General features: G+C 32.3%; 1 protein-coding gene across 1 annotated transcript; it reads left to right on the top strand.

Annotated features, from left to right (window-relative positions):
* The first annotated feature begins 251 nt into the window (after positions 1-251).
* LOC133176559 (uncharacterized) lies at positions 252-15,621 on the top strand. Its single transcript, XM_061311675.1, has 4 exons — positions 252-464; positions 595-629; positions 7,846-7,935; positions 14,230-15,621. The coding sequence occupies exons 1-4, from the start codon at positions 296-298 to the stop codon at positions 14,383-14,385; spliced, it is 450 nt and encodes a 149-aa protein (XP_061167659.1). The 5' UTR covers positions 252-295; the 3' UTR covers positions 14,386-15,621.
* Positions 15,622-16,959: the final 1,338 nt, after the last annotated feature.

Raw genomic sequence — 16,959 nt, 5'->3', positions numbered from 1 at the left:
CATTACTTGATCTGGATCAAACCTCTTAATTGCTTCATTTAATAATTGACGTTTTATTTTGTTTCTGAAAAAGGACTTGCAACAGAGTCATATAAATTTTACATATGGTCACTATCATTTTTTTTTTCATCTTCGTTGCTACGCAACAGTGCTTACAGTGTAACAGCGGAAGTCCTTCTAAAATTGTTTTAATATATTAGCAGGAAATAGAATTAAAGTGAAAGTGGGCAAAATAATCCAGCTAAAAAAAAGTCAAATTCAAGGCTAACAACAGATTTTCTGATTGGTGATATCTATGGAATCGATATGGAGTTATCTTGGGATCGGGAAAGAATTTCTCTCATTCTCTCGTGATAGTTTGTTCAGATATCTTGGTTATGAGAAGAAAGGAGGCGTTTTCCGTAGAATTGGCTTATTTTCCAGTGTCGTGGCTGTATCAATGCTTGTGTATGGAGCTCGTCATGGTATTTAATTAAATCAAACAAAAAAAAGATAACAACATAACAAAGATTTCCTTTTTTTAATTCACATACCGATAATTGGTAGATTAAGCAATTGTATCATTCATTAATTGACCTTTTTTTATTTTGATAGAACATGGAGGACATAAGTACTTAAAACAACGTAAGGTAAAGTGTACATTCAGTTTGATATACCACACGCAATGTTGATAATCATGTGAGTTTTGTTATCATGGAACGGCACTTATAACAGCAAATGTGCTTGTGAAATTCAATTCCGGTGAAAAATAGGAAGTAACATTAATCAAGTGATAGTAAGCCTAAAACAAGAGGCCCAGGGGCCACATCGCTCACCTGAGCACTGTGGTTGGGAAAAAAGAAAAAATCAGTTTAGTATTGAAAAGCTTAAATGCATAAGTGGTCCCAACCTACCCTAAAAGGAAGTGGGGGGTATGATTTGAACAACATTAAATCTACACTTACTAAGGATGTTTACATAATTTTTTGACTTACTGTGATATTTTTCTCTACAAGTTTGAACTTTCATTGTGGCCCCACCCTACCCCTGGAGGTCATGATTTGAACAAACTTGAATCTACACTATCTGAGGATGCTTCCATATAAATATTACAAACAGTGGCTTTGCTGTTCTTGAGAAGTTTTTTTTAAAGATTTTTCCTATATATTCCTATGTAAAACTTTGATCGTTCATTGTGGCCCCACCCTACCCCTGGGGGTCATGATTTGAACAAACTTGAATTAAAACCACCCGAGATGCTTCCACATAAATATGACCAATCATAGCTTTGCTTTTCTTGAGAAGAAGATTTTGAAGATTTTTCCTATATACACCTATGTTAAACTTTGATCGTCCATTGTGGCCCCACCCTACCCCTGGGGGTCATGATTTGAACAAACTTGAATATACACAACCTGAGGATGCTTTCACATAAATATGACTAATCATAGCTTTCCTGTTCTTGAGAAGAAGATTTTTGAAGATTTTTCCTATATTTTCCTATGTAAAACTTTGATCGTCCATTGTGGCCCCACCCTACCCCCCGGGGGAATGATTTGAACAAAATTGAACCCACAAAACCTGAGGATGCTTCCACATAAATATTATCAATCATTGCTTTGCTGTTCTTGAGAAAAAGATTTTTGAAGATTTTTTCAATATATTCACCTATGTTATACTTTGATCGTCCATTGTGGCCCTACACTACCCCTGGGGATCATAATTTGAACAAACTTGAATCTACACAACCTGAGGATGCTTCCATATAAATATGACCAATCATAGCTTTCCTGTTCTTGAGAAGAAGATTTTTGAAGATTTTTCCTATATATTTTTATGTAAAACTTTGATCGTCCATTGTGGCCCCACCCTACCCCCGGGGGTCATGATTTGAACAATCTTGAATCTACATTACCTGACAATAATTCCACATGAGTTTCATCTTTCCTGACCCATTGGTTCTTGAGGAAAAGATTTTTCAATAATGCCATTAATTTTTTGTTATTTCGTAATTATCTCCCCTTGGAGGAGGGCATGGCCCTTCATTTGAATAAACTTGAATCCCCTTTACCCAAGAATACTTTGTGCCAAGTTTGATTGAAATTGGCCTAGTAGTTCTGGAGAAAAAAATGAAAATGTGAAAAGTTTAGGAAAACGCCAACGACGACGACAGACAACGGACAAATTTTGATCAGAAAAGCTCACTTGAGCCTTCGGCTCCATAGTTATCCATAGTGAAACAATTTAGAAATCAAAGTACTGAAAGTACTGATACGAGTTGATGGTTGTCCAAGCTTAGCTAATAATTGCTTTAGTGATGAAAAAATGGAATGTCTATTAAGAAACTTAAATTTAAATTTCCATTTGATTTCTGATGTCAATTTCATGACATAATGCAGTGTATTTTAAAATCTAATTAACAAATAATACTTTGTGATATTATAAGAAATCAATATCTCTTTCTTTTTAAAGTATAACTATACAAATTATATATTTATTGAGCATTGCTGCCTTATTTTAACATTCAAATGAAATGCACATGCACAACTATCATGAAGTACATGTATATTTAAACCACAATTTTTGACATTCCTTAGTGCGTGTGGAGCAAGTATTCCTTTTACAATTTTTTAAAGATCAATTACTAGTATTATACCTCGTATAAAAATGTCAGTTTTTAAAACATTATTCTGGTCTTCCAGTTGGAAGTGTAGTAAGCCAATAAACAGTACAACAGAATGAATTTTTAGAAAGTCAATGTCAAGTTTTTTGTCCATAAATATTTCCTTATTGAAACATGCAAATATAGAAAGCAAAAACAAAACTGTAAGTTTATTTCCAGAAGTTTTATACAGCATCTAGGTTTCAGATTTACAAATAAATGCTACACTAATAAAAGTAATGATACAATCATGAAATACAGGGTCAAACTAATATAATCAACACAACTGTTGCCGATCTTAAAGTCCTGTGACATTGACACATTATCAACTTCGTAGATTTAAATTCAGTTTAAGTTATAAATAGCAAATTCTAAAAGTCATTGTTCACTTCACATTTGAAAATCAAGGGATGGTTGTCCTCCTACATACAAAACACTGCGCAGCACTGTTAAGGCGTACTTCGAAGAAATCAACACAATATAAACTTGCATAAATACCTACCTTTTTAAAATAAATTTTAATTTTGTAAAGGTACTACATTATCTTATGACTTTAAAATTCTTTCAAATAACATTGTATACCCTCCTCTGTACTGAATTTGGTTTGGTCACGTTATTTGACAGTCACGTGATAAATGCATGTAAAGTGTACTGTGTGTAAGTCACAAACAAATTTCAATATCGCAAGGGCATACCCCAGTTAAAATTAAAAATTAAAGTAATAGATTGTTTCTACATAACTTGTAGTTTATGGAAAGTGCTGCTGCTTTAAATAGAATTCGCATTTTATTAGTTTAAATTTCAAGTTATCTTGCTAATGTCGAAATATGCGTGACCTTTACCAAGCATTTTATGTATTTATTAAGTTATGCTATCGATTTCAGGAAGCAGCAGTACTTTTCAAGTTAAGGAATATGTCCGTTATGTGTATTCAAAAAATGGTCAAGATCTATTAAGTGTATGCCCTTGCGAAAAGGCGATTTAATGAGGCACCTCGGCGTGAAACATGCACACCCTGTAGACAAAAACACTTAGAATTAATTACGGAATAGAATGTAATCTTTGTGGACTTGTTTATGTTGGTGAAACCAAGGGATCACTCAATAAAAGAACATCAGGTCATAGATTTCAGATAAATAATGGGGGTCAGCAACTTTTATACAAACATTTTAATTTACCTGATCATTCAATTTTGTCAATGAAAGTTAGAATTCTGGAAAAGATTTACCACCACACAAACAGTCCATCACTGAGTACACCTTTCCGTAGACAACGAGAAGAATTTTGGATAAGAAAGCTAGGGACAGACTTATCCTATGGATGTAATGATAATGTCGATAGTGTTTGAAATCTTTCCAGTCCACAGTGTAACAATTTAAATGTGATGGGACTTTTTAACCATACACAGAGACGTAAGCGTAGTCATGGGCATCGGTCTTACAATAAACCTTTAATACACGATGTCTCTTTTGATTCATTACTACCTTACGTAAATCAACAGTTAGGGTTACATCATATTCGCATCAAACTTTACTCTGTCCCTTTGAAACTTTTACATAGTCTTCTTGAAAAGGTCAAGGAAAGTCCATTTTTTGATTCCTCGACACCAGAATATAGGCTCGGATCTGTAGTTATGGATATTGCCAATCACAGGCTTTTTAAAACCCCGCGTTTTACTGAAGAAAATGCAGCTAAAACAGTCCTTTTTTTCCTTAAACTTCAATATGCCAACAAAGGAATTGACGCGGTTAATATAAGTAATATCCTTAATCACAAAAGGGTCCAGTCTTGTATTCCACCATATTTCAAGTTAAAGACTACACCTTGTATTTCCTACAAATATACATCGACTATTGCTTCCAAACTTTTTAATTACAAGAAAACGAATATCTGAAGCATAATCCTCCATCGTGTTCATGTTCTTCTTCACCCTATAACTAGAGTCCTGCTGGACACGTTATTACTGGTAACGCAAATATAGTTAATTATGAGGACCTTAGATCACTAATTTTAAAAGGTCCTAAATATAGGGAACCCCGATCCTTCAACTGGAGTCAGAATTTTATAAATATTATGGATTCTGTAGAGAATTACGCCAGGCGATCGGCCAGACATGAAAAAGAAGACCTTGACACTTTGTCAGAATGGATTAAATGTATCAGGTGTATGTTAAAATCGCGCATTAAAAGATTGAGGGGCAATATGAGAACCATATATCCTTCTGTATTCAATAATCCAGAAGTTAAAAAAAAAAAATTAGATAGATTACATGATCAGTATGTACTTGTCCCTGCTGACAAAGCAGGTAACAACATTGTCTTTGTTTGTAAGGCTCATTATATTAAATGTATTTTAGAGGAACTTGGATTTAATTCTACAAGTGATAATCCAACTTATACTCATAGTTCTCTTTCTAAGGAAGAAATTCTTCAAAATCAATGTCAGTTTTGAATATTTTTAATATTCCAAAAACCAAAATGAATTTAAATTACCATATCTCTATTGGATTCCGAAACTTCATAAAAATCCTTACAAATAAAGATACATAGCGGGTTCCAGTAAATGTTCAACCAAGCCTCTTTCCTTACTCCTCACTAAGATATTAACAGTAGTGAAGGAGAAACTTCAAGAGTACTGTGCAACAATATATTCAAGAAGTGGTGTAAATCAGATGTGGATACTTAAAAATTCTAAGGAACTTTTGGAAAATTCGAAATCACAATAATTTACCAAAATCAACAGCTTAAAAACTTACGACTTTTCAACTTTATACACAACCATTCTCCACGATGAATTACTGACTGACGTTTTTCATACTAATTGTTAGGCCATTATTCGTTTTTTCCCGAACATGACAAAAAGCACACGGTGGATGTGACCGGTCGGCAGGGGATGCTCACTCCTCTATAGCACCTGATCCCACATCTGATGATTTGGAGGTCCGTGTTTGCTCTGCTCCTATTTTGTAATGTTTAATGGCCTTTTGAGCTTAAATACTGTTCGTTATCTCCATATATTTCATTTACATTAATGATTTTTTTTAACGTTCCAGAATCTTATGCCTTGTGATTAATGTACATTATATACATGTGTATACAGCTTATCGAATTTTTTCAAAATTTATTGATCATTGATATAGATTCAAAGAGTGCACAAGTTTCAGTTGTTCAATACATGTATGTTTTTTTAATTATTGCAGAAATGTCATTTTTTTTCATTGATTACTAATAAATAAATAAATAAATATATATATATATATATATATATATATATATATATATATATATATATATATATATATATATATATATATATATATATATATATATATATATATATATATATATATATATATATATATATATATATATATATATATATATATATATATATATATATATATATATATATTAAACAAATATAAAAAGAAAACACAAGAATCCTCCGTAAAGCTTTACGGAGGATTCTTGTGTTTTCTTTTTATATTTGTTTAATATTGTAATCCGATTACTGAGACTTTATTTCAATTTTGGATATATATATATATATATATATATATATATATATATATATATATATATATATATATATATATATATATATATATATATATATATATATATATATATATATATATATATATATATATACATGTATCTATCTATCTATCTATCTATCTATCTATCTATATATATATATATATATATATATATATATATATATATATATATATATATATATATATATATATATATATATATAATATAAAATAATATAAATCCACACACTTAGTCGTATATCAAAAAAAAAATCACAACACCGAAATAAACTCTACCGGTTTCATTTTCAATCTTCAGGAGTTTTGTGACGTCATAATAGATCAAGGTAGCGTAAAGTTGCCGTATTTACGCTACCTTGATCTATTATGACGTCACAGTGAACTTTTGCTTTTGGACGTTACCAGGCAACCTACCTGACATTTGTATAACTGCCTGAAGAGCCTAACATGGCGAAAGCGCTTGCAGATAATATTTCGTGATTTTTTTGGATTTATATATATATATATATATATATATATATATATATATATATATATATATATATATTTATATATATATATATATATATATATATGATTGATTGATTGATTGATTGTTGTTGTTTTACGCCGAGTCGGCAATATTTCAGCCATATTTTGGAGGTAGGAATTATAATACTGTATGAACGGTTTTGAAAGTTTTTGGGTTTCTCTGGCAGCCCCCAGTGAGCCTACTCTTTTCCGAAAATCAGAGAAACAATCTTTAGCTTGCCAAGGAGGTTGTTATCCTTGACACGTTTTACGTCCCATCCGACGAACTTCGAATTTAAAAAATAAAAACAGTGAAATTGAAAATTTCAAAAATGCTAATTAAAATATATATATTTAAATCTTATTGTAAAAATCAGTTTCTTGCAAGTATTGCAAAATTGCACTAGGACTTACATTTGCAAAAAGATCATGCATCGTTTGCACACCATTAAAAAACTTATTTCGAACAGGTGTAAAATCAGAACTTTCTAAAAGTATATGATTCATAGTTATTGCACAGTCACAAGAGATACATTCAGGTTGTTATTCTCCGTTCAGTAGATATGAATGTGTAAAGTTGAATGTCCAATTCTTATTCTTGTAATAATGACTTCGTCTTGACGTTTCAGGCCAAAGTCAGGTGATTGATTAACTTTGTTTTTCATGGTATACAGTTTATTATTATCACAAAAGTCCCAAAATATTTGCCAAAGAGAATTTACGTAAAGTTTCAACAAGTACTTAAGATCAGTGTAAGGAATTAAGGAATTTTAAAGGTACAATTTCATATTGAAGAGTAGTTTTTGCAGAACTATATATATATATATATATATATATATATATATATATATATATATATATATATATATATATATATATATATATATATATATATATATATATATATATATATATATATATATATATTAGCAATCATATATATTAGTATATATATTAGCAATCAATGAAAAAATATTTATTACATTTTTACATTACTATTAAAGTTATTTTGAAAATATGTGTATGTTTACTTTTAAACACAAACACACAAACAAAAACTTTTAAACACATGTTGTTTTTTTAAAAAAAACTTTAATTAGTTTTGTTACTCACTGTTTTCTTTTTGTATCCGTAGAATTACAAGATTTACATGGTTGGGGGCGGTGCACATGTTGTGCTTTCTGTAGCACTCTTGTTCTCAGACAGGTCTATAAATCCAAATTTGGTAAGTACATTTAAGAGATGAATTTAACTTTTGAGAATTCATGAGGGCATGAACTGCGACGCTTCACGCCGGCATATTTCACGAAGCGCGTTAGCGCTTCATGATAAATATGTAGACGTGAAGCGTTTTAGTTCATGTACCTCATGAATTTTGAAACATTAAATTCATATCTTATATCTAAATTATTTTTTGATGACTTGCCGCATATTTTTGTCATTCAACGATCATTTTTGAAAAAAAAGTTTGCATTATTTTTTTTTATTTCAATCACATCACAATGGAAATATTCTTACTCATCCCACGGTAGTTCATGGGAACATAAACGTTTTCTAATTTGCAAAGAGTCTTAAGGAAAAATATTTGGAAATGTAAATATTTGTATACTTCTATCTGCGTGATTGATTGGGCGGAGTAATCTTTAAAATGCCGTTATTAACACAATTCTACTTTATTTGGTTATTACAGGTCATTGTAGAAATGTGAACTTCGTCCAGGGGCTCTATTGTACAAAATACAAAAAAATATTAAACGCAGAAGGTTCTTTAAAACTAGATGTGTTAGTGTGACATGAATGCCCCAGCTTTTTTTTCAATTTTAAATTTCAAGGATGTGAAAATTACTGATAAAGCGTGACAATGAAACAAAAAAGAAGAATATAATATACTGCTTTTATGTTCTTTTATCAGTTGTTGATACTACGAACAATAATTTTAAGCTGCGTAAAACTGGACTAAAACAAAACAAACAAAAAAACAACTAAATGTAGTATAAGTCAGAAAAAAGTCAATGTGAATAATTAGAAACTTTTTGGGTCTAAAGGCAATAACATTCATAAAAATGGTTTAATTAACATTAAACTCGAAATTGATTTGTTATGACATCATTATAAAGAGACATTCGCCAAATTAATTATCTGCAAGGACAGCATAAAGGTCTAGAATATAGTGAATATTAGAATTTTTCAAAGTCTAAGGGCAATATTTTTTCGTGAGAATGGGTCACACAACATGAAACTCGAACTTGATCTGAAAGTCATTAATATAAAGACACATACTAAAAGAAATCTTCCAATAACATAAGTCAGTTTTGTTGATATAGAGTTCTTCTATAAAATAATATAATTGTGGAAATAATACAAAAAATTACACAGACCTCTTTTTTGCCTTGGAATAAAGACTAATCATGGATGTTTTGAAACCAAAAGGTCTGAAATGTAAGTGTAAGTCTGTTTCTTTTTACCAAATGTCATGGTTTGAGTTAATAAATGAGTTTTGATCAGGAACAAGGTGGTCTTTCAGTTGAGCATACATGTACCTTTTCTGATCAGTCAGTACTCGTCCTGGTGTAGAACCCCGAGCAATAAGCTCTCCGACATCAAAAACAGCGGGTGATATGTCAATACTATCTGAAGAGCTCTGTTTTATTGAATACTGTCATTTTTCTATTTCTAATGGTCTGTTTGTTGATGTCTATTCTGTCATTCCACTGGCACACGTAGCTGACACTCTTCATTTGTGAGACTTTACATGATCCGATTTTTGATATTTTATCAATCTCATTCTGAAAGTGTCTCTGCAGGGTCACTGATACTGCAAAACATGCGATGAGGCTTAGAATGATCCGAAAACAACAGAGCAGAATGGTTTGGTTCATAGGAAAATCCTGTCCGATTATCAAGTTTCATCTCTTGACCATAATTTTCCCAAACTAGTATCTGGGTTATTCTTAAAAACTGGTGATAGGAAAGGAATGATTTTTCTGTGAAATAGTGGGCATATACCATGACTTATTTTCGAATAGGCTGACTCATTTGGAATTTGGAGATCCTTGCTCATGGCAAGAATGTGAATAATAGAAGTCGAAAGAAAGTCATTGCAGGTCAATTCTGTCTCTTTATAAACAGCAGAACAACGATCTCTACTTCCCTCAAAATAAGCTGAAGATCCTTCGGTCAGCAAGAGCGAAAAAGGCTATCTTCATGATCAGTGAACATGACACCTTATTGAAGGGTTTGTTACAAAACCGGGTGCTGAGCATACTTTTCTGTCTCTTTGTTTAACTCAGCGCCGTCAAGGCCCTCATGATATTCAAATGAAACAGAAATAAAATATTTTTGTCAATGTCGAATTCAGAAACCTTTTCCGCAAAATTTATTTTTTTTTTAATATCTATTCATAAAAGTAGTCATGATCAAACTATATAAAAGATAATTTGAATTATCATCACCTGATAGAAATGTTGCACAATCGTATAAACAATTTCCATCGCCTGGGATTTAAATAACTCTGTAGTCTTCTTCAATGTCGTCTGGTATTAGAGCGCTCCCAAATTCGTCGATATCTAGTTTCTCTTCATCTGGACCTCAACAAAGCGCACGTTTGTTAAGTTCCTGGGTAGGTTTTCTGTAAAAATCACAGAGAGTCTCGTAATTAGAATCAGATGTCAATTTCCATCTCGTTTCACGTAAATAATCCATTATTCAAAACATCACGTTTTACTTTATGATGTTTACCTAAAACTGGAAAAGCAAAAACTAAAAAGTAAAACTAGACAAAAGCAAAAAGCAGAAAATAAAACAAAAAATTTCAGACATTCTGTGTGAGGGTGTGTGTGTGTGTGTGAGGGTGTGTGTGTGTGTGTGTCTTTCTCTCTCTCAGCGAATCCAAAGGAGTTGCAACCCCCGTAATCCACTCTAACCCCCACTGGAAATACATATAGTTGAAGCCTTTGGCTTTTCATAATTTACAGACTCTCGAACCATCCATCGTCAATTCAGTTAATGACTGTTGGTTTTGCATCGATGATCGCTCGTTTTGCAACGGAGTCTGTTGATGTTATTTTAAAGCTGATTAGTTTGTATTTTAAATTACATGGTTGTTTAGCATTTACGTCTTTTCTATCCTTTCCGCTGCCCATAAGTAACCTATCGAATTGTGTTATGTAACAATCATTGTCAATGTATTTATAATTAAGGTTTAGGTCTGCTTTTGATGACAAAGCACAATGCAGAATGAACTTTTGTCACATCTGGTCTAAAAAAAAATATCAATGTCTATGATATTTCAAGTATGATTCATGGTTTTCTAATTTTTTTCTTGTCTGTTAAAAATGAAATTCAGTTAAAAAAAAAAACCAAAAACAATAACAAAGGCCTTACTAGTCAACCAAATTACGACCTAATGATAGATTATATTTGCTTACAAAATCATTATAACGACCATAGAGTTTTCGAACATTAAACAGGATTGTTGAAATCAGTCAGTTGGAACGTCGTGCAGTTAACCGATTAACAAATTTGCATTCGGTTGCCATCCCTGACATATATGCTCGAGTTCTACAGTACAGTTGGTCTTACATATAAAAGATGAAAACAAAACTAAATACCTAAAATTGGGAATAAGTTTTGTTGTTTGCTTGTTTATAGTCCCTTCGAGAATTTTTCACTCATATTGAGACGCCAATACTTGCCAGTGGAGGGCTGCAAATTTAGACAAGTACTCGCCACCTACGGCCTTTGAGCACTGATCGACCTCAAGGTCAAGATCTAGTAAATGACTTTAGACTAACTTTTTGGTCATTCGGCAAACCTCGGCTGATTCCGTCACCTTCATCAAACCTCGGCTGTACGAGGAAACTTGATATGCGTCTCCGCTTAACATTTGTGATAAGGCTGCCTGTTTACCGCTTAGGGAAAACGTAACGCTTTGAAAACGATAATAAACATGCATCTAATATACGTTAAAAATTTTCAAAAGCATTTAGGTAACGCTAAGAATAACACTTACCAAGAAACAAGCACTTAGTATCTTTTCATAATCACATGTTTGTTAACGGGTCGAATTCAGCACACTGTGCACGTGTAAATGTAGGGCGCAGCCATATTGCTTATAAAGTAGCTCCGGTTCAATGGAGGTTTACATGATACAGCCGAGGTTTGATGAAGTACGAATCGGCCGAGGTGTGCCGAGTGACTTTTTGGTGCTACATCCATTATGACGTCATAATCATTTTCAACTTTCTTTTTCCCGTACTTTACGGCTCTAATAAAATTATGTAGAAAATAAAGTATTTTCATGGATTCCAATTTGAAATCATGAGAAAAGTAATCCCGATACCTATATTCAATTTAATATTATTTTAAAGAAGAGACCAAGAACATACAAATTCACGTTTTCTGAGAGACTGTAGGCAATCTGAATACATTTCATTGGTCTGATTTGGGAAAAACTCCCGTATTCATGGCAGGTTTTGTTATTTTTTCATTAAAAATGACAGTTTAAAATATGATTTTTCGTCTTATTTACCTACAAATTATGCCCCGAAACAACTTCTTTGACCAAGCTAAAATTATAAAGCATCATTAAAGGAATTAATTTCTTAAATCTGAGAAATCTGTAGGCACCTTTCATTTACTAGATCTTGACCTTAATCGTGCCAGCACCTTCTGCGACACGGGGCCTCCGTTTATACGGTCTCATCCGAAGAACCGGTCTCCACGTCACACAGTGGATTAAAACGTAAGGATCAACTCCTTACTCCGCAACTCTAGAGCATACATCTAACCACTGCGCCACGCTGGCGACAATTTTGAACAATAAAAAGCCATTCATTAACAATAAAACAAACGTTTCAATAATGAATCAGCTTGAAATCGTACGGAAGCCGGTAGGTGCCAGGTAGATCTAGAAAATTATTTAATCTGGCGGCCGCCAGATAATTATCTGGCGGCCGCCAGAAACTTAGCTGGCGGCCGCCAGATAAAATATTTTTTCTACCTGGCACCAACCGGCTTCCGTAAAATCGTTCTGTTTACACATAAATCTTGAAACAAACATGAAAATTACATTGTCGGCAAGTACTAGTGTTAAGGGACTTTACTCTGATATCGGTGTGTATGTTTGGTGCGCCATTAGCTTAACAATTAAGCACACTTTTTGTAATAAAATTTAATAAACATAATTTTATTTTATTTTGAGATCAGATATCTTTAAAGAACATTTTTTTCTTAGGATATTAAGAAAATATAAACACAATATTCTGAAACATTTACATTTGTAAAATGTTTCATTTAACAAATTCAAGAAAACGGATTCTTTCTTTTCATAATTAAGAAAGAAAATACTTGAAATAGCCCCCTTCTTTTAGTACCTCCTTAACTAAGAATAGTGGGACCAATTTCCGTTTAAATCACTTTTCGCCAATTAAACATAGTTAATATTATACTCTTTCTTTTTCTTTTTCTTTTTTTTTTTTTTTTTTTTTTTTTGCTCCTTTTAATCTACATATACAACAAGTTTTATTTACGTTTTCATTTTCCTAGTGTTCACCATATTCTACACAAATAGGACCCTCACCCCCTTTCTGATGTTACTGATCTACTGTTATTCTGACTGATTGATTATATGTTGTTTTTAAGTCCTGTTTGAGAATTTTTCACTCATGTAGAGACGTCACCACATATCGGTGAAGGGCTTCAGATTTAGACCTGTACTCGGCACTCAGGGTCATTGAGCTGTGAGGGATCTTTATCGTGCCAACGCCTGCCGTGACACGGTGCCTCGGTTCGAAAGACCTGCAACATTCACTTCAAAGTGCCGAGCGCTTGGCGCAGTAACAGTTGCTACCTGAAATGCCACACTTGCTTTTCATTTCATGTAATCACCGTTCACGGTAGCTCAGTCGATAGAGCGCTCCAGATTTTGTCTATTATATTTTTTATTCTTTGGTTTTCTATTGCATTCTTTTAAAAAAGATACTTAATATTTTATCAGATAATACATCGTGAAAAAAAAAAATTGGAGAATGAATCAGTTTAAAAAATCTTCAAGCTCATTCCGCGTCACATATAAAGTATTGTTGAATTTATATATATATATATATATATATATATATATATATATATATATATATATATTTTTACTTCATTCCTTATGTAAATAAACCAGACGACATCAGATATGCCAAGCAGTTGTAAAATGAACCATTACATGTACAATGTAGGGTATAAACTTTAGAAATGTACTATCTAATGTAACTTTTGATAACTTTCAAGACTTTGCAACATTTTAAGATCTAAAGCGACTGTTTCACCAATCCTTTTCTAAAAATATCTGGTCGCTAGGTGTCGCTTTTTGCACGCTAGTTTATAAATAAAGGGAGACCCCGATACTGTAGACTCACCGGTATCGTAGGAATGGAGTAATATGGAAAGTAATTAAAGGCGGAACGCTTGATTTCAACATCGCAATATGTTTGAAATTATTTGATTAATTTATGTTTTGCTTTCTCTTGTAGACTGGCAGTTTGTTTACGCTTGGAATCCTCCTGTTCTCCGTGCCCCATTATGGCTATGGTTTAACGGGTAACAAAACGTTTCACAACATCATCCAATACCATATTGGAGAAATTTTTATCGTTTCTGCATCATTATGCCTGCTTTACAATTGGTGAAAATGAACATAAAGACTTTGTAACGTCACCTGAGTCACAGATAAGGAAAACAAAAAGAATGTGAAAGATGAAACTGTCGTTTGTTCAAATTTGACATAATATTGTTTTTTATGATTTTTATAAACACTATTTGCTTCATGAATTAAGGTTAGAAATTGTCTCTTTCCCTTTAATTTTGGTAGATATGGTAGATTTTTTATTTTTATTTTTGATAAAAAAAAATGAAACTACATGAATGATGGTCATGAACAATTACATATAATGGTCGTCGTGCCAGCGTAATCGCGATTAAACAATGATTATGCACCCTGGAGTTTTTGTTTTTAAAGTTATCAAGAAAATCTAATCACTTTAACACATGAAGATTTTGAAAAACTAGCGAACATTTTTTGTAAATTTTAATAGATTTTTTTCGCAGATTTCTGACTTTTCTAAAATATTAAGGAGGCTGGGGGTCAACAAATTAACCATCAGAAATAACTTAGTTTTTTAGATAAGATATCGTAAGCTGTCGACAATCATTTGGCAAAGAAAAATTTCATACATTTTAGTTTTAAAATTTGATCATTTTTGTATATCTTTATATGGATCTCTTCTTCTAAAGGAGATCAATATAGTCTGAAAATGGCAACAACCACCCAGCCCTCTTAAGGATAAATTCTACTTTGTGAAACTGCGACGCTATAATGACAATCATATAAACCCAAATTTCTTGATTTTGATAATTTTAGATAAAAGAAGTACACGTGTAAATATTATTATATATCTGTCTTAAATGCTTTTGCAATTTGTAAGTTATGATATTCTTTCTAAAATGTTATGGATATGTTATTCGAATTTATATCTATATGCCCCTTCAATTATACCGGCATTTTAACTACTGTGCCAAGAGGGAGACTAATAGATGAATGTGACGCTGCTTACTAAACGTCAATAGTCAACTAAAAACTTAAGCTTATGACAACTGGATGACAGCAACTTTTACGTTGTCAGCTTTCCCAGCTTATGTACCTATACCCCGCAATCATTTGGTGTTTATGTCTCCCAATTTATTCGATATTCAAGAGCATATTTTGAGTACAATCATTTTGTTTTTAATAGACAGGCTACTGAAAAATAAGTTGTTACAGGGTTTTTTACTATCTCTTTTCAAGACAGCATTTTGCAAATTCTAAAGTCGTTATAAATGCCTTTTTCAGAAAATCTATTTTTGAGTCGTATTTTTACTGGCTTGTTTCTCACCAATCATTATGCAATTGTTCTTATACCATTCTGACTTAATCCGTCTACTTCATCTATAGAGAGGACTTACAGTGGTGTGACCGGTCGACAAGGGATGCTTTCTCCTCCTAGGTACCTGATCCTATCTTTAGTATTTCCAGAGGTCCGTAACTTTTGCCCTGTTCATGATTTGTATTCTTCAATGAATTTATGAAATCGATCATTGTTCGTTATTTTCACCTTTTACATAACATACTGACAAGCAATTTCATGGACTGAAAATTTCTTTTTCTTTCTATCCTTCTCTATTAAAATTCTAAAAAATATAAACTGGAGTAGCATTGCATAGATTATACTTCCCTTTCTTGGGAGGATTTCTATCGGATATACTTGGTGTCTTCTATCAATGAATTCAGATACTCTACTCCCCAATCATTTCAGAAATTCGCCAATCACATCAAATCAGTATTCCCGATGTATGCTTCATCTAAAATGAGAGTCTAGCAGCTATAAGATGCCAAATAAATCCTCAACAAAACATTGTTTAGATGGAACCAATAAAATACTCATTCATTTTCCCTATCAATATCCTATCCTGTATGCAGGACAAGTTGAACAGCCACCAAACAGGTTTTGTTTACATCAGAGGAGTAACTAAAGTGCATGACTCCATTAAATTCAGGATTTTAATAATGAAAAAATCAGATCAACTGAATTGGGACCATACTTGTGTTTGATCAATTTCCTTAAAGTTGGGAATACAATCAAAATATAAAAGCTTTGAAGATGGGAAATCTGTAGTGTATCATTTAGATGGGATATAATGAAGCCTCAAATCAATCTTATTAATATATGTAACCTGATAATAATACTTAATAACCCTGTTAAGTTAGTATCTTTTTACCTTGGTTCTTCAATCAATGCCATATTGTCAACGTAAGCATAAATCCTATGGTCTCTCAAACTGTCTTGGACTGTAAGAAGTGCCTTTTCTCGAGCTGATGCCTCTGCCAAATAAATAGATCTAGAATCATCAGAAGGCCAAAAATCATTCGTATCAACTACGTATACAAATACAAACCAAAGTTAAAATTTGAAAATTAGGTAAAACATCAAGGTCAAGGGGTAAAAAAATCATAGCATGCTCGGAAACATATTGTTACAGATAATGTACATGTCAAATATGAAAGTCCCATCTCTTCTCAATCAAAAGTTATAAGGAAATATAACATTTTTGAAAAGTAGGTTAAACTTCAAGGTCAATGTCACAGAGTCAAAATCATGATAATTATATTTAGAGAGGTCTTGTCACAGGTAATATACATGTATAATATGAATGCCCTATCTTTTCTC

Source organism: Saccostrea echinata, unplaced genomic scaffold (assembly GCF_033153115.1).
Source record: "Saccostrea echinata isolate AGI-Se365-2 ecotype Australia unplaced genomic scaffold, CSIRO_AGI_Sech_v1 ptg000076l, whole genome shotgun sequence".
NCBI classification, from domain to species: domain Eukaryota; kingdom Metazoa; phylum Mollusca; class Bivalvia; order Ostreida; family Ostreidae; genus Saccostrea; species Saccostrea echinata.
Note: the sequence above shows the minus strand (reverse complement) of the source record. Positions and strands in the feature narration are given on the sequence as shown.